Source organism: Thalassophryne amazonica, chromosome 3 (genome assembly GCF_902500255.1).
Source record: "Thalassophryne amazonica chromosome 3, fThaAma1.1, whole genome shotgun sequence".
Classification (NCBI taxonomy): domain Eukaryota; kingdom Metazoa; phylum Chordata; class Actinopteri; order Batrachoidiformes; family Batrachoididae; genus Thalassophryne; species Thalassophryne amazonica.
Genome location: NC_047105.1, coordinates 62,570,681 through 62,596,927, shown reverse-complemented (window position 1 = coordinate 62,596,927; position 26,247 = coordinate 62,570,681). Strand labels below are relative to the sequence as shown.

At 41.4% G+C, this 26,247-nt stretch overlaps 1 protein-coding gene across 1 annotated transcript in view; it reads left to right on the top strand.

Moving 5' to 3' along the window:
• tkta (transketolase a) overlaps window positions 1–26,041 on the top strand; it is a 36,966-nt gene extending 10,925 nt beyond the window's left edge. Inside the window, exons 2-14 of the mRNA XM_034166495.1 lie at window positions 285–402; window positions 507–620; window positions 712–806; window positions 1,398–1,589; window positions 5,129–5,247; window positions 5,335–5,531; window positions 6,208–6,372; window positions 13,800–13,956; window positions 14,418–14,548; window positions 14,645–14,728; window positions 21,981–22,074; window positions 22,970–23,092; window positions 25,786–26,041. Coding sequence (XP_034022386.1) covers window positions 285–402; window positions 507–620; window positions 712–806; window positions 1,398–1,589; window positions 5,129–5,247; window positions 5,335–5,531; window positions 6,208–6,372; window positions 13,800–13,956; window positions 14,418–14,548; window positions 14,645–14,728; window positions 21,981–22,074; window positions 22,970–23,092; window positions 25,786–25,973 — 1,777 coding nt within the window. The 3' untranslated portion in view covers window positions 25,974–26,041. The remainder of the gene's footprint in view (window positions 1–284; window positions 403–506; window positions 621–711; window positions 807–1,397; window positions 1,590–5,128; window positions 5,248–5,334; window positions 5,532–6,207; window positions 6,373–13,799; window positions 13,957–14,417; window positions 14,549–14,644; window positions 14,729–21,980; window positions 22,075–22,969; window positions 23,093–25,785) is intronic.
• Window positions 26,042–26,247: the final 206 nt, after the last annotated feature.

The following is a 26,247-nucleotide window of genomic DNA, read 5'->3' as shown; positions in this document are numbered from 1 at the left end:
GTAGTCATTATGAAGCTGGTGGTGTAGCGATTTCTCATCCCTGTTTAGCAAATATTCTGCAATATCCACAGTTTCAGTCTCTGGACTTCGTCTAACCATCCGTCAGTTGCCTTCAAGGGGTCAGAAATTTGTTTGTCTCCAACTATCAACAAGGACTGGTAGTCATTTTCAACAGCAGCTCTCTGTTCCTCCTTTGTCAGCACCAGCGGTAGTTTCTGTAACGATGTAGCATACACAAGGGCAGCCAGTTTGACTTATCACTAACTGTGTCCTCTTTTGTCCAGACATCCCACATCATGCTGCAGTGTGGCAGAAATCATGTCTGTCCTTTTCTTCCACACCATGAGGTACCATCCTGAAGATCCCAGGTACTTCAACAACGACCGCTTCATGCTGTCCAAGGTCAGTCCTGCTTATTCCACCTGCTCTCGATGCATTTTCAGTTTTTGGTGTTATAATCTGATTGTTTTACGCCTGTGGTTTTAAAATTGTTTTCTTTTGCACAGGGTCATGCTGCTCCAGCGCTATATTCCATGTGGGTTGAGACGGGGTTTCTGAAGGAGAGTAATCTGCTGACTTTGTGTCAGGTTGACACTACCATGGAGGGCCATCCAACTCCTGTAAGGTGCACCATCCTCAGGAACCATCTCATGAAGCTGCTCCAACAACCTTCATGCTGTATATACTGACATGCAATTTTGTGTATTTCAGAAGCAGTTTGTGGATGTTGCCACCGGTTCCATCGGGCAGGGTCTTGGCGTGGCCTGTGGGATGGCTTACACTGGGAAGTACTTTGACAAATCCAGATAATTCTTTACCCATGTGAAAGTGTGTTTAAACATACATAGTTTACATGTAAAAATGTAATTTAAATAGTACGTCTTCAGTCGATGCACAGTGACTTGGACTCTACAGATTCTGTGGGTGTGTGTCGCGGCTGCACGCTCCACTCTCACGATTCTTCTGCTCTAATAATCACAGCCCCAGCAGTCATATTGCAGTTATTTTTTTTCCATCCAAGCTGATTTTGTGAAAGGATTAAATTCTGATACTGTGCATTCAAGCTTGTATTTATTATTTTCCCCTTTTGTGGTGGTGAAATTCAATAAATGATGTCACGTTTCAGAAAATGCGTCTTTGAAGGTGATATTTCAGATGGACTTTGTCTTGTTTAACATGGTCTGTAATGGGTTACGACTGAGTCTTTATTTTTTATTAAATCAGGCGTGAGGTTCTGCAGGATCACCTTCACAGGTTTTTTTTTTTTTTATTCATTTCACAGCTGGTGACAGAATTCATCTGTCAGATAACTTTCCAATCTGGCTGGAAAGTCAGAACACTTTTGCCTGTACCACAGCACACACAATATAATCAATCCCTTTTTTCCCGCTCCTCAGTTATCGTGTGTACTGCCTGTTGGGGGATGGCGAGCTGTCGGAGGGCGCTGTCTGGGAGGCCATGTCGTTTGCCTCCTACTACCAGCTTGATAACCTGGTGGCCATCATGGACATTAACCGTTTGGGCCAAAGTGATGCTGCTCCCCTGCAGCATCACGTAGAGAAGTACCAGAAACGCAGTGAAGCTTTTGGGTAATAAAACTAATCAGATGCCTTTGGAAAAATGTGCACATGTTCCTCCAACCATCCCTGAAGAACTGTAAACACAAAGCATTTGGCACAATTCAAAAAAAAAAAAAAAAAAATGATGTAGCTGATTACATTTTTTTTTAATTTATGTGGACAAAAATAAGTTTTTATAAGATCAATAAATAAATATAAAAATATGATGATTACAGCTAAATTAAATTAAAGACAATGCTAATATATGCAGAAAATGCTTATAAATACCAAAAAAAAAAAAAAAAAAAAAAAAATACACCAAATCAGAAAATGTTGGGATGATATGGAATATAGAGGAAAACAAAAACAGTGATCTTTATATTTTCTTTGACTTCTGTTTCAATGCAGACATTATGAAGCCAAAATATTTCATGTTTTATGTGGTCAGCTTTATTTCATTTGTTAATATACATCCATTCCTGCATTCACAGCCTGCAGCACATTCCAAAAAAAAAAAAAAAAGTTCAGATGGGGGCAATTTATAAAGATTAAGTCATCATGTTTTACAGCCAGCTTTCTTGAGAAAAGTCAGGGGATGAACACATGAACATTTCCGAGTCACTGAATATGTCTCGGATTTCATTTGCATCAGTCATTAAGAAATACAAATCGGATGGTACTGTGTGGTAAATCTATGTCAAGTAGGCAGTTCTCAAAACTGAGTGACCATACCGGAAGGAGACTAGTGAGGGAAGCCACAAAGACACCTGTGACACTCAGAAAGAAGATGCAGATATTATCTAATATTATCTTGTTTTGTAATAATGAAGAAAAAAGTATGCTGTAATTGTTCACTTTATAATTAAGACCTCATGGGAAAGGTAATTTCAGTATTTTTCTATTTTCCATACCCGCTTACTCCAATCAAGGGTCACAGGGGGCTGGAACCTATCACAGCAGTCATATGGCATGAGGGCCGTACACCCTGGACAGGACGCCAGTCTGTCACAGGGACACATATAGAATAGAATAGAGCCTTTATTGTCATTGTACTTATATATACATACATACAACAAAATCTGTCCTCTGCATTTTGTTGTGTGGGCCGCTGAAGAGGAGGTACTGCTGGCCCACCACCACCAGAGGGCGCCCTGCCTGGAGTGCGGGCTCCAGGCACCAGAGGGCGCTGCCGCCTTATGGGAGTAGCCTGGGTGACAGCTGTCACCCATCACCAGACACAGCTGTTCCACTCAGCACAGAGGTATATCAGGAGGACGGCGTCTCCACCTCAGTGCCGAGATATCGCCTTACGTTAGAGGTAACGATTCTCTGCTACATTATATTGTCTCTCTGAGTTTTGCAGAACAGCTGACTACTAAAAGATAAGTACTCACCTTTCTGCAGTATTGACGTGAGGTGGAGTCAGCTTCTTCCCTCTCTGTGTACTGGGTGCAGCCGCATCCACACCTGTGTGTTTGTTCTCTTGCCAGCAGTACCGGATCCGACGAGCGGAGGCAGTGGCCACCTGGGAATTCGGGACTTGGCGGTTCCAGTATTTCCAGGGTTCGGTGGCAGGGGAAATCTGGGTGGTTCCGGCTCGACTTGGACGGACGTCTCCTACCTTCGAGCCTGCCCACACGACACCAGTGGAATTCGGTGTAAACCCAAATTGTCAATTGTTGTATTGGTTGTGCACTTTCACGACAGTAAAACTTATTTACTTTCTCCATTGTCCGTTCATTGCGCCCCCTGTTGTGGGTCCGTGTTCCAACACTTTCACAACACATTTAACCCATCATAATAACAGTTAGACACAATCCAACCACTCGGAGCAGTGGGCAGCCACAGTCCGGCACCCGGGGACCAACTCCATATGTAGCGACTCTGCCTTGGTCAGGGGCAGAGGAAGGAACAGACCCTAAAAATACGAGGGCTGTCAATAAAGTTACGGTCCTTTTTATTTTTTTCAAAAACTATATGGATTTCATTCATATGTTTTTACGTCAGACATGCTTGAACCCTCGTGCGCATGCGTGAGTTTTTCCACGCCTGTCGGTGACGTCATTCGCCTGTGAGCACTCCTTGTGGGAGGAGTTGTCCAGCCCCTCGTCGGAATTCCTTTGTCTGAGAAGTTGCTGAGAGACTGGCGCTTTGTTTGATCAAAATTTTTTCTAAACCTGTGAGACACATCGAAGTGGACATGGTTCGAAAAATTAAGCTGGTTTTCAGTGAAAATTTTAACGGCTGATGAGAGATTTTGAGGTGATTCTGTCGCTTTAAGGACTTTTCACGGTGCGAGACGTTGCTCAGAGCTCTCAGGCGCCGTCGTCAGCCTGTTCAAGCTGAAAACCTCCACATTTCAGGCTCTATTGATCCAGGACGTCGTGAGAGAACAGAGAAGTTTCAGAAGAAGTCGGTTTCAGCATTTTATCCGGATATTCCACTGTTAAAGGAGATTTTTTTAATGAAAGACGTGCGGACGGGTCCGCGCGTCGGGACGCAGCCGCCGCGACGCTCCGCCACAGGAAAAACACCTCTGTTGAAAGCCTTAAGGACAAGTTGGAACATGTCCTGCCTGTTAAACAATTTCTCATATACTCACTCCACTGAAAGCCATCAAAAGCCGCCTGGATTTTACAAATGGTTATCAACACGGAGGTGTTTTTCCTGTGCCGCCGCACCGCGTCGGCTGCGTCCCGACGCGCGGATCCGTCCGCACGTCTTTCATTAAAAAAATCTCCTTTAACAGTGGAATATCCGGATAAAATGCTGAAACCGACTTCTTCTGAAACTTCTCTGTTCTCTCACGACGTCCTGGATCAATAGAGCCTGAAATGTGGAGGTTTTCAGCTTGAACAGGCTGATGACGCTGCCTGAGAGCGCAGCGCGACGTCTCGCACCGTGAAAAGTCCTTAAAGCGACAGAATCACCTCAAAATCTCTCATCAGCTGTTAAAATTTTCACTGAAAACCAGCTTAATTTTTCGAACCGTGTCCACTTCGATGTGTCTCACAGGTTTAGAAAAAATTTTGATCAAACAAAGCGCCAGTCTCTCAGCAACTTCTCAGACAAAGGAATTCCGACGAGGGGCTGGACGACTCCTCCCACAAGGAGTGCTCACAGGCGAATGACGTCACCGACAGGCGTGGAAAAACTCACGCATGCGCACGAGGGTTCAAGCATGTCTGACGTAAAAACATATGAATGAAATCCATATAGTTTTTGAAAAAAAATAAAAAGGACTGTTACTTTATTGACAGCCCTCGTATGTATGTTTTTGATTGTAGAAGGAAATCAGAGTGCCCGGAAAAAACCCACGCAGACACAGGGAACACATGCAAACTCCACACAGAAAGGGCAGGAAGCGATCCCACAACCTTCTTGCTGTGAGGCAACAGTGCTAACTACTAATCCACCATGTCGCCATGAATAGTGAATATTTTTTAAATTGCTAAATCCACAACATCAACATAATTAGATTTTTCACCTCTAACACATACTGTATAAAAAACTATTATATATTTCAAATGCATATTTTAAACACAATTTTTGTGCATTTACTTGTGTAGCTGGCAGGCGATAATTGTAGAGGGACACAGTGTGGAGGAGCTGTGCAAAGCTTTAAGCCAGCCGCGCCATCAGCCCACTGCTATCATTGCTAAAACTACCAAGGGCAAAGGCATTCCAGGTAGTTCTACCCTTTCACATTTCTCTATTTCTGTTACCAGAATGTATGTGCAAAATGCATCATCAAGCAATGTCTGTGTGGTTTTAGTTGCAGAGGATAAACTGGGCTGGCACGCCAAGCCTCTGCCCAAAGACATGGCAGAGATGGTTTTGAAGGATCTGCAGAGCCGAATCATAAACAGCAGCAAGCGTCTGTACCCCGCCGCCCCCATAGAGGACTTTCCACCAGTCAGCCTGAGAAATATCAGGATGCCAAGTGCACCCAACTACACAGCTGGGGAAAAGGTTGGCCACCATGAGCACAGATGAATGGACTTAAAGCTACAGTGTGTAGGATATAGTGTCATCTAGTGGTGAGGTTCCAGATTGCATAATGCCATCTCCGGTCACAAATTTGTTTCCTTTTTTTTTTTTTTTTTGCTTTTGTGGTGACAGGGTTTTATGCTCCCTTGCCTTCTCTTGTGATAACTAATATGCATGATCCCACATTTCACAAAAATGAGGGTTCTCAAACTTGTTAGCCTGAATTAGGAACTAGCAGGAAGTGTACACTGGAGCAACCACTCATCCCTCTTCCTTTTTCTTCAGTCTTTCAGACATACTGCAAACTATAAAAAGCAGAATAAGTATTTTCCATTCAAGCTACTTTATCAACATGGCGGTGCAGCATGGTGGCCTCCATGGGGGTGGGGTGGGTGCTTCCATGTAGATATAAAAGCCTCATTCTTAGCTTTTGAAAACATATTGATTTGTTGTTGCAGGTAATTTATACACTAATGAACAGATAGTTTTGAATAATATATTCCATTTTGCCAGTAAACACACCTAAATCCTACACACAGTAGCTTTATCTAAGATTCTGTTTTCAGGTATGGCTGCATGTCTGCAGAAAGCACACATCCAAATGAACGAATGCTATAAAAAAATGAAACAAGTGATCACTTCAGTGTCTCTTTTACAGATTGCCACAAGAAAGGCATATGGGATGGCGCTGGCCAAACTAGGACACTGCAATGAACGTGTTGTGGTCCTTGATGGAGATACCAACAACCTCACCTACTCAGAGATCTTCAAGAATGAGCACCCTAACCACTTTGTTGAGTGCTACGTTGCTCAAGAAAACATGGTACGAGCTCTCGGGTGTCCCTAGAATGGTGCTTGCAAAGTTGGAAAAAGACAGACTTTGCAAGTCATATGCTTAATTTTTGAGAAAATTGACAAAATGCATTTTGTGCTGAAATCTAATTATTACAAAACAACTTTGTTTCTGGGGTCGTGGTGACCAAGTGGTAAGTGTGCTTGGTGTCACTGAAGAAGGTTCCTGGTTCAACCCCCCCTACTACATCTCTCTATGTAATGTGGAGTTGCATCAGGAATAGCATCCGGTGTAAAACTTGTGCCAATTCAACATGCAGATCCACCTCGAATCTGCTGTGGCGACAACAAGGGACTTACTTACAAAGTAGGGATGTGAATCGTACAACAACTCACGATTCAATTTGATTCCGATTCTTGGGGTGACGATTCGATTCAGAATCGATTTTCGATTCAAAGAGCTAAAATATATATATAGTTATATAGTAGTAATATATATATAGTTATATAACTATATATATAGTTATATTACTTAAATAATGTTTATGTTTAAGAAAATCCAGCTTTACAAGGTTAATCAAGTGATTCTAGATGTAAATTTACTTATCTGCTTTGCTCGTTCAGAGTTGGCTGGCAGTTTAGCGACGCGTTGGTCAGTAGTCGGCAGAAACCGACTCTGCTCCTTTTAGCTCCAGGTGATGGCGTTGCATGTGGGCTTGCAGATTTGAAGTGTTTCCGAAGTACTTGACTTTCATTTTGCAGATTTTGCACACTGCATAAGTCATGTCAACCTCCTTCTTATGCAGCAAATAATAAAATCCAAAATGAGCTTAAACATTTGCCTTCAGCAAAGATGGTGCTGGCTGAATTAGCTCTTCGCCCGCCATGCTAAGCTGCAGCTCACGAATGTTTCTAGCATGCCGGACCCTCCCCTCGGGGGGACGCTGTAGTACGGAGGCCGTTGTCTAACAAACAGTACACGCAGCGAGTAAGCAAGAACATGTTTAAAAAAATGCTTTTTAAAAATCGATTCTTGGACATTTTGGATCGATTCAGAATCGTAATAAACAAGAATCTCGATTCGGAAGTGAATCGATTTTTTCTGGCACCCCTATTACAAAGTATCTTTATTTCTGTGGTATATTGCAAAATTACAACTAATTTTATTGTTGTGTGGGCCGCCAGAAGAGGAGGTACTGCTGGCCCACCACCAGAGGGCGCCCTGCCTGAAGTGCGGGCTTCAGGCACGAGAGGGCGCTGCCGCCACGGACACAGCCGGGAGTGACAGCTGTCACTCTATTTCCTGACAGCTGTCACTCATTCTTCATCATCTCACTCCATAAAACCCAGACGTCATCTCCACCTCATCGCCGAGATATCGTACTTCTATGGAGGTAACTCTCTGCCTGTATTGATTGATTGTGTTGCAGCTGTCTTACCAGAGGACCGGCGTGGGTCGCGACTGTTTCGTCCTATGTCCCGTCAGATAAGTGGTTACACAGACGCTGCACCAGTGTGTATTAGAGGTGGAGGTGGCATTCCCACCGTTATTGTTACGGGGTGTACACACACCCACACTTGACTGTTTTTGCTCTTCGCCAGCAGTACCAGATCCGACAGTCGGGGACGGTGATCACCTGGGAATTCTGGACTTGGCGGCTCCAGTATTCACCAGGTTCGGTGGCGGCGGAAATCGTGTGGTTCCGGCTCTTCTCAGGACAGACGTCTTCTATCCTCGAGCCTGCCCACACGTCACCTTTGTGGATTGACTGTTATCACATTCTGAGATTGTCTGTATATTCGTTGTGCACCTTCACAACATTAAATTGTTACTTTTTGGCTCATCTATTGACCGTTCATTTGCGCCCCCTGTTGTGGGTCCGTGTCACTACACTTTCACAACATTTATTGGTGGTAAACTATTAATTTTGGTGGGGGCTCTACTGCAAATATAATGAATTCACTCCATGAGATTTTGTAGACAAGATGGAAGAGCACTGCCAAGGTTCCTTTAACCTACAGTTAAAGGAAAAATACTTTTAATGAGCCTATGATGAAACTTTAGTCTCCCCACTGAGTTATTTTGGCAAATCAAGTAAAAATGTCACTGTAAATAACATTAGTATTGACAACTAACACAGCAGACCTGTGTGTGCCTACAGTATGTTGAGATCCAGCAAAATCTTTGCATGAAACATGTCCAGACTTTATCCATAGTTCTTTCTGATGGCATCTCTTGGTGGTCTATGTTTATTAGTTGCCTGCATTGCTGTGTTTCTGTTTCCATTTTTTTTTTTGCATTTTTCAGTCAGACCTGAAGGTCGACTGCATTTCATCGGCTCCGTGAGCCTTTGTCTCTCATACAGCCTGATTTTCCTAGTGTGTCATGGGATCTTGTCCCAATTTTACTCTAAAATTCAAATTATTTTCACAGAAAGATAATTTTAACCATCATAATGGTGACATAAAATCGTGAATCCTGTAATTGAATAGTATGGACCAAAATTATAGCAGCTTAACAGATCTGCTGTAGTGACACCAAGTGAAGAGGGAGAAGTCAAAGGAACTTACTATAATTGTATAAAAATCAAAGAAACTACAGGTTTAAAGGGGTCATATCATAAACCTTTTCATCAATCTAATACAGGTCACCCGACCGATGACGTGATACATGTGTTTTGTTTTGTTTTTTTTAAGCTCTGTAACAAATGACATGTTTGTGTTCATGTAAACTTGAATTGAAAGGCTCACAGCTCAGGTACATGTGTCACACAGCAGCATATTCTCATGAAATGGTTCATATGATATCAAACAAAAACTTGTATGTGCACATGTGCATTCCTCATACAGAACATACATCCTCATTCAGAACCAACAGAGTTAGAATAACAATGAGAATATCTGCCTTCTTTTTTTGTTTCTTTCTTACGGTCACAAGATACACCATTTTGTTTTGGGCACATGATCACTACCTCCCAGCGGACAGTTACATGGGTTATGTATTAATATGTGTGCATTACGTTTCGTACATCTATGTGCACTTCATGAGAATGAAATGTGCGCAGAGCACAGACGCACTCAGTGGGCATGTCTCACACACAGCCATGGCCATGTCTCACATGTTTAAATTGAGTTGTTTCAGGTCGATATTTTGCTTATAACAGATGAATTTGCACATGCACAGTGATGAAAATGTGGCACTGTGAGAATGTTTAAAATTAAACTCTCGACCATGTTTAATTGTAAAAACAAATGCACAGTATACCCCCCTTGTTAAGGAAAATCCTATAATTTAAACCGTCAGATTATTTCATTAATCTCTTTTGTTTCAGAACTCTGTTGTCTGTTCTTATGTCGATGTCATCCTCATATTTCAGTGGCTTTGTTGATAAATTGTACATGGGATGTCCATTCATACCATAAGGACGCACAGTGACATGACCTACGTTGTGGCGTCTCTGTGGCTGCTCTCTGTCCCGTTAGACGCCGTGTAACATGCTCCTGTCTCGCATTTTATTTTCGGTTTCACCTCGGATTCATATTTTGATTCAAGACATTTCTCCCTTGTGCTGTTGCAGCTCCAGCAGCAACCAGCAACAATCTAGGTCAGGCGTGTGCACGTGTGAATGATGATAAGCAGTCATGACAAGTGTATTCAGAAGTAAAATATTAAGAGGGTGTGGACATCTGGATGAATGTGTGAATTAAGTCAGAAGTTGATTGGTAGAACAGGAAGGCCTCTGACAGATTAGACGTGGAAACACTGAATTTTAAGGTTGAAATTTCATACTGTCTGCAATGTTATTATTCATGATAAATCTATAGTTACTGGCATTGTAGCGTCGTTGAGTCTTTTTCTTGGTGAATGAAATATTAGTTTGAGGTTTACTCATGAGGCAAGAGAAGTAGAAGGTTTGAAGACTTGATCCCAACCGGATGGATAAATGTCGGTGGGGAAAGTTAACAGAATTTGTATCACTCTAAAGAGCACCACGTTCCCTTGAGCAGAGTCCAAATCCCTGAGTTGTTCCTGTGTCTGATGGACTTGCATGGGAGCTGCTGCCTTTGTTCTATGAGTGTGTCTTTGTGTGATTGGGTGAATAGTGAGGAACTACGATAAAGTGTGTTGAGCATATGCTCTCAGATGGAAAAGCGGTGTAGAAATTCCTTAAGTTCATCATTTGCACAAAGTTAAATTAGGAAAAATAGCACTGGTTATTAACAAAATCAATCCAGGTGAGTGGTCCTACTCTGATTTCCACTCACTCACTGGTTCCATTCAGCTTCACTGGCTGAGATCATAGAGAAAGATTAAAATAGATCAGTTTCTCCCTTTACCACATACGTATTAGAAGTGTGTTCAAATGTTCAAAGCTCTCTTCTGGAAAGAGTTTTTTTTTTTTTTTTTTTTAGCCATGCATTCATTTATAAGGCATTTATAGCCATTATGGAAAAATGGCTTTTAAAAATTTAAGGGAATTTTTCATTGTTTAAATTTTCTATAGCATCATTGTTATAAGGTGTAGTGACACAAAATTGTCTGCACACTGCAGTGGGGTCCTGCTGCTTATACTACAGTACTCAGTTGGATTGAATTGAAGATAGGGGATACATTTTCTGGCAGGCTGAGAGATGGCGACTGCCAGAATCTGTGTCCCCTACGCAACTGTGCTAAATAAAGACAAGACTTCTTCAAATTTACTGTAGTAATTAGGTATCGATAAAGACAAAAGACCTGATAGTAGGATGTAATGCCAGCTATAAAGATGGGGGACACAATTTCTGGCAGTCTGACAGATGAATCATCAATATTTTTACTAGACTATTGAAACTGTGTGTATGTTACTTTGTTTGTTTCTTTAAGTTCTTCAAGCTACTGTCATGCCTTTACAAAATTGCCCCTTGGGGATAAATAGTGATTTGAATTGAACTCAACTGAAAAACCACGTGACATGTAAAAGTTGAATTTAATTTATTGTAAAACAAAACAACCTAATGTAAACATCATGTTTGTCTGCTTATCTTTTATTTAAAAAAGAAAAAGGTCACAGCTTTTGCACAAGTACAAGAGTGTACAGTTTATAATTGTTCATATTTTAATCTCGAATAAAGTAACTGAAGAAAGACCGAAAATCATAGTAGATTATCTTGACATAGGTGCAGTCATAAATGCCTTACTGTGTGTGTCTTTTTAAAAAATAAACGTCTTACAGCATTTTTTTTATAAACATCTTACAGTGTGTTTTTTTATAAACGTCTTTGACACTGCAAGTGTTGAGGGCATTAGGCTCGTTGCGGATAGGTCTAAAAAGCATTATTTTCAGCGTCTCATTGAAATAATGCTATTTAGACCGATCCGCAATGCGTCTAATGCTGTTGACGCTTGCAGTGTGAAAGGTCCTTACAGCGTTTGTCTTTATAAACATTGTACAGTGTTTTTTTTTTCATAAACGTCTTTGACACTGTGAGCGTTGAGGCCATTAGACGTGTTGTGGATTGGTCTAAAAAGCATTATTTTCAAGGCAAAGGCTATTCGCCCAACCGTTGGGCAGATAAGTCATACATTGAACATTACACGCCCAACCGTTGGGCAGATAAATATAATGTCTTACCTCATTCGCCCAACCATGATCGTGTATTTGTCACGTTTTGTGCATCTAAACCACATTTTTTACACCACTTTTTTAAGGCTCTATTGCGACGTGAAAAGCGGCGTATGTTTGACTCATTTAATGGCGCCATCTTTAATTACTGCGAGAAAAAAAAAAACACTGCAATGGATGAAAGCTGACAAACTTCATAAGGATTTTGAACGGACGCCTGTTAACGACGACGAAACAGTTTTTATTAACAAATTGCTGCTTGTTACCTGTAAGATGGTGTTAGTTTGACACATTGCCCTTGGCGTGATGAGCCAAACAGAACCGTTTTAGATCACAATCCCTCCGCGGGCTGCAACCCCCCCCCGCATTGAAACCAGAAGTGAACTTACAAGCGTGCTCATTGGTTAGTTGGTGTTGGGCTTATATGCTCGCATATTTGCTTTATTGAACCAACGGTTGGGCGTATAGCCACTCTGTATTTGGATTGAGATGCAACGCGAACAGTCTCGTTGAAAATAATACTCTTTAGACCGATCCGCAACATGTCTAACGCCATTGATGCTTGCAGTGTGAAAGGCCCTTATAGTGTGTTTTTCTTTATAAACGTCGTACAGCGTGTTTTTTTTTATAAACATCTTTGACACTGCAAGCATTGAGGCTGTTAAGACGTGTTGTGGATTGGTCTAAAAAGCATTATTTTCAATGAAATACTTCGCGTAATGCGATAAGGTTTGCGATAAAGATTTCCTGCAGTAATTGATCCATAAACTGAAATCCATAAACTACAACCCCAATTCCAATGAAGTTGGGATGTTGTGAAAAATGTAAATTAAAAACAGAATACAATGATTTGCAAACCCTCTTCAACCTATATTCAGTTGAATACACCACAAAGACAAGATATTTAATCTTCAAACTGATAAACTTTATTGTTTTTGTGCAAATATTTGCTCATTTTGAAATGGATTAACTGATTCCATTTGCTCAAAGTTGTCAGGGGGTGTGTTCGATCCTTTTTTATTTCTTGGTTGTGATCCGTTTTTGTCTGTTGGTTGTCTTCCCATTTGTTTATTTTCTTGTTGGATTCTTTTCTGTTTGGGTCTTTTGGCCTTTCTTGGTGGTGGGCGTGTCTGTCTCTCTCTCTCTCTCACTCTGGTCACGCCCCCCTTTCTGGTGCTTTCCACGCTCACCTGTTCTCAATTTTCAGCTCATCACTGGGGTGTATATATACTGCTCATTCTGCTTTTTTTCTTTGCCAGATTGATGCGCCCTGTGCCTTCTTTCCAGCGCTCGTTTGTGTTCCATAGTCCTGCCTGTCTCATTGTGTATTTGACCTCCTGCCTGTTTGTTCCGACCACGATTAAGCCTGATGATAATAATACTGCTGCTGTGTTTTTTGGACTCTCTACCCGTGTACTGACCACTGCTGGTCACACCACTAAAGTTTGTCAACCAGAGCTGTGTTTGTGAGTCTTGCATTTGTGTCCTAAACGAACCATCTGTCAAAAGTGATATTAATCAGTGAAATCACCTGGTGGAGTCAGTGGCTGCAAAGAAAACCTGCACCCTCTTGGCCCTTTCTGGAACAAGTTGCCCAACACTGAACTAGGGGATTAAGGACCATGCCCAAGGGGCCTTAGTGATTTTCCAGTCAGTGTGGGATTTGAACCAAGGATCCTCTGATCTCAAGCCCAACCGTTTTGTTGGTGACACCAGCACAGCTGCAGAGCTGTCATCTCCCCTCATCCAATCTGACACCAGCAACCATGCAGCCTTCCACATATTTGGTGCTTTGTGAAGAAATGTCACATCCTTGGATAGATTTTCATAAACTATGTCTCATATCCTTTTCCAGGTCAGCGTTGCCACAGGATGTGCTGCTCGTGAAAGGAACGTTGTGTTTGCCAGTACTCTTGCTTCTTTTTTCACACATGCCTATGACCAAATCCGCACGGCAGCCGCCTCAGAAAGCAACATCAACCTGTGTGGTTCCCACTGCGGCCTGTCTACTGGTTAGTCAACCCGACTACACAACCCAAGAACAATACTGATGCTTTCACTATTACTGTATATATTTTTTCACATATGAGGCAGCCAATTCCCAAATCCCATTCCCTCCCGATCACTCTCACAGCATTCCAAGTGGGACTAAATGTGTTAAAAGCAGTAATCTGTGTGTGTTTGAGTGAATGGTTACACTCTCCCTCTAATCCTGTGTTTTCCTCACTGATTTACCTTCTTCAGCCATACTGCTAGTTCCCAGTCTTCCCCTCTTTTCACCTTTCCTGTCTGTCCTAGAAGCTGTCAGCAGAGAACCAGGTGTCCCTCTGTTGGTGCAGGTACACTGCATGCAGACTCTGCCTACCTATGTGCATGTCTGTGGGTTTCCGTGCATTCGCTCACTTGAGCAGGTGATAACATTGAGGATTTTGTCATTTTTAGGTGCATTAAATCACCTGTGAATATGTTACAGGTGAGGAAGGACCCTCCATGATGGGTCTAGAGGATATTGCTATGTTCAGGGCCCTTCCTACTTCAACCATTTTTTATCCCAGCGACGGCGTGTCCACAGAGAAGGCTGTGGAACTGGCTGCAAATGCAAAGGTAATATCACAGACAGGAGATACTGCTCTGCTGCTAAAATACCTCAGGTGTTGATAAGTTTCCTGTCTTGATCTTATCGTGTTTCCCTTCACGAATGGTGTTTGCTACATCCGAACCAGCCGCCAAGACAGCGCAGTTATCTACAACAGCAGTGAGGACTTCCATGTTGGACAGGCCAAGGTGAGCTCTGCACTACTTTCTTTTAAGGACAGCAGGCAGTTCAAGAAGGATTTAGATTACGCAGGACTCAGTCTGAACAAAAGCTTTCTGTTTTCTGAAAATTGTTGAAATTTAATTAAATTAGTAATATTCGGACTTACGGTTAAGGCTTAGTAGTGTCAAGACGCAAACGTGGATGGCTCCCGGCTAAAACCCTAAAATAACTCCTTAAACTGGACCGACATTTATTTTTTCTTCACTCAGTCATCCATCGAACTTTTCATGCTGTTGTGCCACCCAAACTCCATAAGTCAAGTCAACAGACTGGAAAAGCAGGATCGCCTTCAACAACAGAAAATGAAGCTAGCAAGGCTAATGCTAGCAAGATGCTAACCACCACCGGAGCGGTGGAAAAAGAGACCGCGACAAACGGCGATATTCTTGAAGCTATTCATTAACTGCAGGGAAACAATGAGAAGCAAGCTGCAGACTTACTAGAAGCTATCAATAGCATTAAGGGAGATATACAGTCGCATGCTTGCAGACTGGAGGAGGCGGAGGGGCGCATAACAACAGAAGACGCGATAACTTCTCTCCAAGGAAAAGTTGAACAATTGGAAAAAAATGTGAAATTTCTTACCAGCAAAGTAAACAAAAACGAGGACAGAAACAGACGCTCTAATCTTAGACTGGTTGGTCTGCGTGAAAAAGTTGAGGGTGCAGATATGTGTGGGTTTTTGGAGAGGTGGCTCAAAGTGGCACTTGGTGACTGTTTTAACACGCAACCCGTGATCGAGAGAGCGCACAGAATCGGACCTCAGAACCCCAACTCTACAACACCAAGGGTGGTCAATATGAAGTTCCTAAACTACAGAGACCGAGAAGCCACCCTGAGAGCGGCCAGAAAAATGAAGACTGTCTACTATGAAGATCGAGTCAGTTTCTTCCCGGATCTGTCTTCTGAGACCCGCCAGAAGCAGCGGTGCTTTGATGGAGTGAAAGCCCGACTTCGAGCCCTGAATATCCGCTATGGCATGCTGTACCCCGCGCATCTGATCATCACACACAATGACAGGCGTTCAGTCTTCAGGTCAGTCCAGGAGGCAGAAGACTACATCAAGAAATTGTCCTCGCACTCAAACTGTGAAGAGGACTGATTGCTTTGCACTTCATTTTGTGGTATATGCTGCATCAATGAACAATAGTGTACGTAAGTGAATGTTATTGATAACTTTATTGTCATTCCGTTTACTGGAATTGGGACAGGCATAAATATGCTTTTTCTTTATTACTGGAAATTTTATTTAACTTAATATTATTACTTTATATATATATTTTTTTTATTGGTCCTTTGTTTTTCTTTTTGTTTTTTTTAGCCAGGGAACACCCGTGACTACATTGCATTTATGAGGACGCAGCTTAAAGTAGACCTGCATTGAAATAAATGTGGTCAGATCTCAGAAAGAAATAGCTATGTATTTATAAGACCCTTATGAATGCAGTAAAGTAAATCTGTAAGCCCAAATTTGTAATTCATCGGAGAAATCTTCATTTAAAAATGACAAATTTGCAGCTAAAATTTAGCCCTCCGCGAAAACAGTTTGTACATCCGGATCATTTCCATGACGTCGGTGACAAGACGACGCGTTCCCGCCTTCAGTCCGTCCCGCATTGAAATTGATTTTATCTGTTAGTAATGTTACTGTTATACACATCCTGGTTTCAACATCCAAAAGTAAGTTGCAATGAATGCGAGATACAGCTCTGCATGCTCAGATCAGAAGCGGCATCGACAGCGGGTGACGTTCTTCCCCGACGCCGCTCTCACTGCCTCCGATGCGCTTACCGAGTGCATGCGCTCGTTAAATGCCGCCGCGGGCCACTTACACCCCTGTGTCTGCTGTGCAGCCGCAGACACCTCCCTGTCTACTGAATGGAGTTGCAGCCAACTTGGCACAAGTCCAGAGACTATGCTCGCCGTTTTGATGCGGAGCAGCCGGTGACACCTGTTGCTTGCAAGGACAGACTTCTTGCGGCAAAATCCGCAGCGCCGCACGTCTCGGTAATCAGAGCCGCAGAGCTCCATGGCCGCTGAGAGAGGTTTATATCTTTTTAATGACTTGGATTCTTTGCGGGTCTCGCCTCCGTACCCCGCGACGGTACACCGGAGGCGAAAGACAGTAGATTTTCAATGCGACACCACTCAATCAAACAGGCGTATGAAAAAGTCCCCAAAAATAATTTTCAAGCACAAATAAAAGAAATGTGTACCGCAAGACAATATGAAGTTTTAAAAAAGTAGATCCTTCCGTATAAGACAAGAAAAAGGTGCAGATGCAAACTGACGTAAATCCACAAATTACAGTTGGCGCGCGCAATGCATGCTGGGAGAGGGTCTTCTCTCTGACGTCTTGGCAACGTCCAGGATGTGCTGACAGTTTTGCGGAGGGCTAAATTTTAGCTGTAAATTTCTCATTTTTAAATGAAGATTTCTCCGTTGAATGACAGATCCTGGCTTGCAGATTTACTTTACTACATTCAGAAGGATCTTATGTATAAATATAAGTCATTTTTTGGTCCAAAGATCTGACTGCATTTATTTCAATGCAGGTCTACTTTAATGTTACCCACAGAGTGGTCAGCACGTTCTATATAACCAGAGTTCACAAGTTAGAAGGGTTCAAGATCACATTTCGTTTGGGGAAATGTGGGAGGGATTATTATTATCGGGGATTCACTCAGTGTGGTTTATTACTTATCTCTATTATTTTACATGTGAAGGGAATAATGATGAGAAGCGTTTTTCCAAATCTAATTCCCAACTCAAGGTCTTTATGTCTGTTAGCTCTATAAATACTTCCAGCTGGAATGTTAGGGGTCTTAACAAAATTGTTAAACTGAAGCAAGTGCTGGGTAGGATTAAGCAAATGAAAAGCACTATATGCTTTCTAAAGGAAACGCATTTACTAGAAAAAGATATGAATAGAATAAGGTTCAGATGGCCAGGAAAGATCTTTTTTTTTTTTCAAATTTTACTTCTCATGCAAGGGGGGGGGGAGTCGTAATATTAATCCATAACTCAATTCCATTCCAATTAAGAGATAAATACTTGGATCCAAGTGGGAGATTTATAATTTTTAGTGGTACCATTATTTCTACATTAGTTAATTTGGTATGTTTATACACTCCTAATGTTGATGACCCAGCTTTTTGTCAACACTTATTTTTAACCATGTCTTCTTATAGTGATCAATACATAATAGGAGGGGATTTTAACTGTGTGATTTATCCGAGGATGGATAGGTCAAATACCTCTAACAATTCTCACCAACAAACACGGAAAATCATAGGAAAATATATCAGACCTCAATTTAGTTGAAATTTGGAGACAACTTTAGAATGAATAGTCTTGTTTCTCTAGCACTTATAAAAACCTATTCTCGCATAGATTTCTTCTTAATCTCCTCTAGCCTTGTATCTTTGGTCCAGGACTGCTGTTATGAGTCTATTGTACTTTCGGACCATGCTCCAGTTGTTTTGTCCATCAAATTTCCAAGCTATTACTATGCTCCTCGCCCATTTAGATTCCAAGCTAGATGGCTAAAGTCTTCTGAGTTTGTACAGTATAATAAGGGGAAAATATCAGAGTATTTTTCTTTCAATACAGACCAAACTAGTGCATCACTTAAATGGGAGGCTTTTAAAGCTTATCTGCGGGGGGAAATTATAAGTTTTACCAGACAAAAATCTAAAACTCATTTGGAGAAATTGAAGGGTACTGAAAAACAAATAAAATATTTACAAGAGCAATTGTATCACTGTGATGATGCAAAGAAGCAAAAAAGACTTCTCATATTAAAATCTGAATATAACAAGCTCAGCACAAGCAAAATTGCAACTCAACTTCTTTGGCTCAAACAATCATACTACGATCAAGGGGAAAAAGCTGGGAAACGTCTGGCTTGGCGACTAAAAAAATACAAACAAGCAGGGCAATCAATTCAATTACTCTTGACAGTGGGGAGAACCTTGTTGATCCAATCAGTATCAATAATGCTTTTGCAGAATACTATCAAACTCTATATAACTCTGAAATTTCAGAGGATTTAAATGAGCAAAACAGATTTTTGGATTGAATTCAGTTTCCTACACTGTCTGAGGGGGGCAAAATTGAGCTCAATAAACAACTAAGTATTGAACTGAAGGAAGCACTGAATCATATGAACACAGGAACTGCCCCTGGGCCAGATGGCCTTCCAATTGAAATCTATAAAAGATTTGCTGACAAATTAATGCCTCACCTACTTGAAATGTTTAAAGAGTCCTATGAGAGTGGCACCCTCCCACCTTCCCTAAGACAGGCTGCAATCTCTGTTCTCTTAAAAGCTGATAAAGACCCTACAGAAATGGGTTCTTATCATCCTATATCTTTAATGTCCTGTGACATAAAAATACTATGTAAGGCTTTGGCTCGGAGGATTGAGCCCTATATCCCCAAATTAATATTAAATGACCAAAACGGATTTGTACTTGGCCGACAGGCATTCCACAACATTCGACGCTTAATGAATTTGCTATACAAAAAACAAAATTCCATAGACCACACCTTTCTATCATTAGATGCTGAAAATGTTGTGTGGGCTGCCAGAAGAGGAGGTACTGCTGGCCCACCACCAGAGGGCGCCCTGCCTGAAGTGCGGGCTTCAGGCACGAGAGGGCGCTGCCGCCACGGACACAGCCGGGGGTGACAGCTGTCACTCATTATCTCATGACAGCTGTCACCCATCTACGCTTCATCATACTACTCCATAAAACCCGGACGTCATCTCCACCTCATTGCCGAGATACCATCTACCTGTGAAGGTAATTCTCTGCTAAACTGAAAACACTGACTAATAGTCTGAACTTCTTTGCAGCTGTTTTCCTGTGTTTCCTTATCTGTGGGATTGGCGTTTGGTGTGATCAGCGACGGCTTCGCTTCACACCCCAACCAGATAAGTGGTTGACAGGAGCTGCACGAGTGTGTGATTAGAGGTGGAGGTGACTTTCCACCTTCTGACTGTTTTTGTTACTGGGTGTACACACACCCACATCTCACTGTTTGTGCTCCTCACCAGCAGTACCAGATCCGACAGTCGGGGACGGTGATCACCTGGGAATTCGGGACTTGTCGGCTCCAGTATTCACCAGGTTCGGTGGCGGCGGAAATCGTGTGGTTCCGGCTCTTCTCAGGACAGACGTCTTCTATCCTCGAGCCTGCCCACACGTCACCTTTGTGTATTGACTGCTATCATATTCTGAGATTGTCTGTATAGTCGTTGTGCACATTCACAACATTAAATTGTTACCTTTTGGCTCATCTATTGACCGTTCATTTGCGCCCCCTGTTGTGGGTCCGTGTCACTGCACTTTCCCCAATAGGAAAAGCATTTTATAGAATCGAGTGGAGTTATCTACAACCTCTGGCAAAAATTATGGAATCACCGGCCTCAGAGGATGTTCATTCTGTTGTTTAATTTTGTAGAAAAAAAGCAGATCACAGACATGACACAAAACTAAAGTCATTTCACATGGCAACTTTCTGGCTTTAAGAAACACTATAAGAAATCAAGAAAAAAAGATTGTGGCAGTCAGTAACGGTTACTTTTTTAGACCAAGCAGAGGAAAAAAAAATATGGACTCACTCAATTCTGAGGAATAAATTATGGAATCACCCTGTAAATTTCCATCCCCAAAACTAACACCTGCATCAAATCACACCTGCTCTTTGACATTGACCCTATGTCATGAAATTGACCCTATGTGTCTTTTTGCAAGGAATGTTTTCACAGTTTTTGCTCTATGGCAAGATGCATTATCTTCTTGAAAAATGATTTCATCATCCTCAAACATCAGAAAAGTGTCCAAAATATCAACGTAAACTTGTGCATTTATTGATGATGTAATGACAGCCATCTCCCCAGTGCCTTTACCTGACATGCAGCCCCATATCATCAATGACTGTGGAAATTTACATGTTCTCTTCAGGCAGTCATCTTTATAAATCTCATTGGAACGGCACCAAACAAAAGTTCCAGCATCATCACCTTGCCCAATGCAGATTCGAGATTCATCACTGAATATGACTTTCATCCAGTCATCCACAGTCCACGATTGCTTTTCTTTAGCCCATTGTAACCTTGTTTTTTTCTGTTTAGGTGTTAATGATGACTTTCGTTTAGCTTCTCTGTATGTAAATCCCATTTCCTTTAGGCGGTTTCTTACAGTTCGGTCACAGACGTTGACTCCAGTTTCCTCCCATTCGTTCCTCATTTGTTTTGTTGTGCATTTTCGATTTTTGAGACATATTGCTTTAAGTTTTCTGTCTTGACGCTTTGATGTCTTCCTTGGTCTACCAGTATGTTTGCCTTTAACAACCTTCCCATGTTTGTATTTGGTCTAGAGTTTAGACACAGCTGACTGTGAACAACCAACATCTTTTGCAACATTGCGTGATGATTTACCCTCTTTTAAGAGTTTGATAATCCTCTCCTTTGTTTCAGTTGACATCTCTCGTGTTGGAGCCATGATTCATGTCAGTCCACTTGGTGCAACAGCTCTCCAAGGTGTGATTTGATGCAGGTGTTAGTTTTGGGGATGAAAATTTACAGGGTGATTCCATAATTTATTCCTCAGAATTGAGTGAGTCCATATTTTTTTCCTCTGCTTGGTCTAAAAAAGTAACCGTTACTGACTGCCACAATTTTTTTTTTTTCCTTATTTCTTATAGTGTTTCTTAAAGCCAGAAAGTTGCCATTTGAAATGACTTTAGTTTTGTGTCATGTTTGTGATCTGCTTTTTTTCTACAAAATTAAACAACTGAATGAACATCCTCCGAGGCCGGTGATTCCATAATTTTTGCCAGGGGTTGTATATGCACTCATAACAGCAACTACAAAAAAGAAAACACGAAGACGAGCAAAACGTTTTTGTAGATTAATCAATACACCAAACATCCAAACATGGAACAATTAACAGTATGATGCACAGATTAAACAGAACAGAAACAAAAACAAATTAATTAATTAATGTAGTTAATTAATTTTTTAATTAATTAACTAATGTAATTTAGTTGGGGCTATATATATTTATTGGATGGAAAAGCTGCCCTAAATAGAACTGAGTTCATACCATGAATCATCTATTTGTGTGTTTCATGCACCCCCCCCATCCCCAACTCTAGTGAATTTGCAGAAGTGTTATGTGTTATTTTGTTACATGCATTCTCAAAAAGGTGGTGCACCAGAGCAAGGATGACCAGGTGACTGTGGTGGCAGCAGGTGTCCCCCTGCAGGAGGCTCTGGCAGCAGCTGAACATTTAAAGAAAGGTACATTTGTTCATTCATTTATTTTCTATGCCCGCTTATGCCAATCAAGGGTCATCAGGGGGTGGGGGGTGGTGGTGGGATGCCAGTCTATTGTAGGGCAAACAAAGGTACAGAATGGGAAAATTATATGAAGAGGTCAGTTAGGAGGGTACACCCATATTCATTTATTAAAAAGTCTTGCAACTCCTCCAAAACCACATTATGGATTTCAGTGAAACATCACACAATAGTAGCACATACCACATGAAGATGTGCATGAAGTCAAACAATTGCACTTCAACATGTTCAAGGTGTACTTTTGTGTTTAATGGATGCATAATGTGATATTGACTCCGTAATCACAACTCCTCCGAAAGTGCATCATGAATTTCAGTGAAACGTCACATGAAGATATACATGAAGCAAAATAATTCCAGTAGGACATCTTCAAGGGGAAATTTGGTTTGTTAACTTGGGTATCTCCAAAAAATATTGACTACCATCGATATACAACACATGCATCCAAATAGTATGGCAGACTGACACTTATCATTTTGTGATCTCGATCACAGATCTCTAGTTACTTACTAGCACTGGTTTTAAATGTGTTTTTATATTAAGACTTGACAGCTGAACCAGATGCATCACTAACCATAGTTTTGTGTAACAGCATTTCAGCATATACTCATTTAAAATAATTCACAAATGTTCACCTGACCTTTCCAGTAATTTTGCATAGACTGTGCTTGTTTTACCCGCTTTAGTTTTTTATTTTTAAATAAACCCTCACATATAGAAACATTTTTAGGATTCTTGTGGTCAGATGAATAGCTCATCAATTATTATTAGTTACTTAACATATGTCTTGTTAACTATATAACGTTGCATTCTTACGCCACATTATTTGGTTTTCCAGAGAGGATCTCTGTCAGGATCATTGACCCCTTCACAATCAAACCTCTGGATTTCAAAACCATCATGGACCACACTCGTGCTACCAGGGGCCGTGTCCTCACCGTGGAAGATCACTATTATGAAGGTCGGTTTTGATATGTTGTTCCTACTGCTCAAATTTTTGCATATTGCATCGAGACAACCAGCGCAGTGGGGATTCTGTCATTGGTCCAGATACTCTGGTGTGTTGTGGTGGCATGTTTTTATTGGTTCCGTGATGACGATGCAATGTGGTGGCATTTGCTTATTGGTTGAGGGAGACGGAGTCCCGCATGCCCTCATTGCAGGCAAGGTGATGCATTTTGGAACTGTTTGAGTCAGAAAGTGCTGTCAGATCTCCTTAGCTGAGCATGTGCCCACGGGACTCGCTGTGAGCTAGATAACACACACAACTGTGGCCGTTAACAGCACCACGGACCTCACTGTACCAATGATGCAGTTACAGTCTGTCTGATGTTAAATATTTCATTCATTATTTTCACTGCACCACGACAATGAGCAGAGGGCAGTGAGAGCAGCTATATGTGTAAAACCACTGCTCACTTGATTTGAGATGGATCTGTCTGATTTAAGCAGTGTATCTTTACACTGGGTTATTAATTCTGTTTGTATTAAACTCTAATTGGGTATTTTCCTTGTACAGTTTTTTGGGGATGGACAAATGTAGAGTCCCTTCATTCAGAGAGTAGCAACATGATGAGTCAGGAAAAACAGTCATCCAGGGTTTTCATGTATCCCATAATCCCTTGCATGCCAGAGAGTCGCTGCAGTCAAAACAACATAGAGAATCCACATGATGACAATTGTAAATGAATATTATACTACAAAAATGTATTTTTTTTATGCTTTTCGTCACGTTAATAAGAGACTGCTGCATGATACTCTGAAAACTTGCTAAAACAATTATAACAAATAATCCGTGTCTGTTACATTTAATCTGCGTGGAATTTAATAAACAGAAACCGAATTTCAGACATATTATATATATTAGTCTGGAACAAAGAGGACAAACAGTGTTGTAAAGAACAATAATCAAGACGTTAAAGAGCAAACTTCACTTTCCCCCAGAACGACATGATCAGGAAGTGATCGTAGCTCACAGCAGCTCCCATTGAAAATAACGGAGAGACAGCCTGTGATTCTCGCATGTTTACATAAAACAAACGCAATAACAACGTCTATAAACCCAGAGAATATATTCATGAGAGTTTTAGGCACAATATAAAAATAGTTTTATGTTGTGATGTTAATGGTGTTGTCTGTGTGAAGTGGTTAAAGTGCAGCCCGATCAGAGCGTTTCAACGCATTTCTCAGTGTTACTGAGATCTTGCAGCGCGGTGACCTCTCCGAGGTATTGCGGGATTTGAAACCTGAAAAGGGTGGATGTGACTTGTCACTTGTGATGTCATCTTGGGGCCAAAATAGCATTTGCTGTTAATCTATCTGCATGTAAATCCAGCGATTTTATTCATTTATTCGTTGAAAATGTGGGCTGTTGTACATTTGGATGCACAATAGACACAACAAGGGCTTCAAGATGTACAGATTCCCTTCAGATCCAAACAGAAGAAAAATCTGGGAATCCCCAGCTCCAATTAACCTTATGTATTTCCTTGATTAAACACCTGCCTTAAATCAGCACTGGAGATTACGTGCATTAAAAAGATTACATTTGGACAAATCACTCTTTTTTCTAAGTCCACTGCAGAGTGGTACCTTAACTTAAAATCCTAAAGAATGATTTATGCTTCTCTGTGGCCATGCAATGACATTTACATGTACGTGATCCTTTTAAAGTTCTCTGTCACATCTTTATGCAATTTACCGCAGGAACAGCAGCTTTTTCTGGATTAATTTGTCCCTCAATGAGCTCCACTTCTTTATACAATTGTGAACCACCAAACCAACGATACAGTATGTACAATTTCCTCCATGAATTATGGGTCATTTGAGCATCTTTTCCTTACTCCGTGTTGTGAAGTCTGCATTGTATTAGATCCATGATTGAAATGTAATCATAGGCGCACTGCAAAAACTTTTAAAATATGACAGGGGAGGAAGGAGCGAAAATGTAAAAGTGACACATCACAGCCTTTGCGGTCTCAGTCGTTTAGCAGGTGTGCGTCAGGCTACGGGGAGGGTTCTCAGCCACACAGGGGGCTCTGATCTAATGCGGTTTGGTTCGCCACACCCAGGGATATGTGTGAAACTTAACACATAATTACAGTGCAGGCAGCACTGTAATTGTAATAATCACTGGACTTGAATTATGCCCTGCCTAGTTTAGGTCAGGTGTCTGAGCACGATTTGAAAAAATGAATGGCTTTAATCATGGAAATATGGGACCCACTTTCCTCAAATCATTGCGTGTCGGTACTGAACTTCATTTTGTACCTCTGTTACTGGGCACATCCAGACTGCTCTGTCTAGTACATGCAAGGGGTTTTAATGGAAATGCATTGTGATAAGACAGGATGTTTTGTCCGATGTGAGTGAAAATCCAGTATATACGGTATTTATTACATGGAAAACCATAAAAAAAGAATTGGGACTTCTGCTTTTGTCCAGTGAGTGTGAATATCCGGTTTATACGATGATGGTTTAGGCGAGTTTTTCTATACATCACTTCAGTGTCTGTAAGGTATTTTTGGCTACAAACTTGATCTTTTTTTTTTTTGTTTTTGAAAGACCTGGAGCCCTGTATTAGCTTCACAAATGTTTAACAGATATCCTTTAAATTTCTATGCACTTAATCTATCATGAACTGTCATTCCACAGGTGGCCTTGGAGAGGCGCTGTGCTCAGCAGTGGTTAATCAGCCTGGCATCAATCTTCATCACTTGGCCGTGTCCCATGTTCCCCGTAGTGGCAAACCACACGAACTGCTCAAGATCTATGGCATTGACCGGGATGCCATTGCCCAGGCCATACGCAAGATGCTAAGCAGCGCTACCAATGCCAAGTAACTTTCTCCCTGCCCCACCCACCTCTCTGACCACACGCCTACAAATGAAAAACAGTAAAGTATGATTTTCTCATCACATGACTCCCCGTGCTTCACCCTGTTTGCTAAAGTAATGTGACTTGTGTGGTACACTTTGATATAAGTTTATCTTGGTTTCATACATAAGACGTAAATACAAACTAACCCATAAACTCAGCATCATCATAGGTCTCAATTTGGTTAAAACCTACGGACATGCAGTGGATAGAAAGTCTACACACCCTTGACCTTTTACA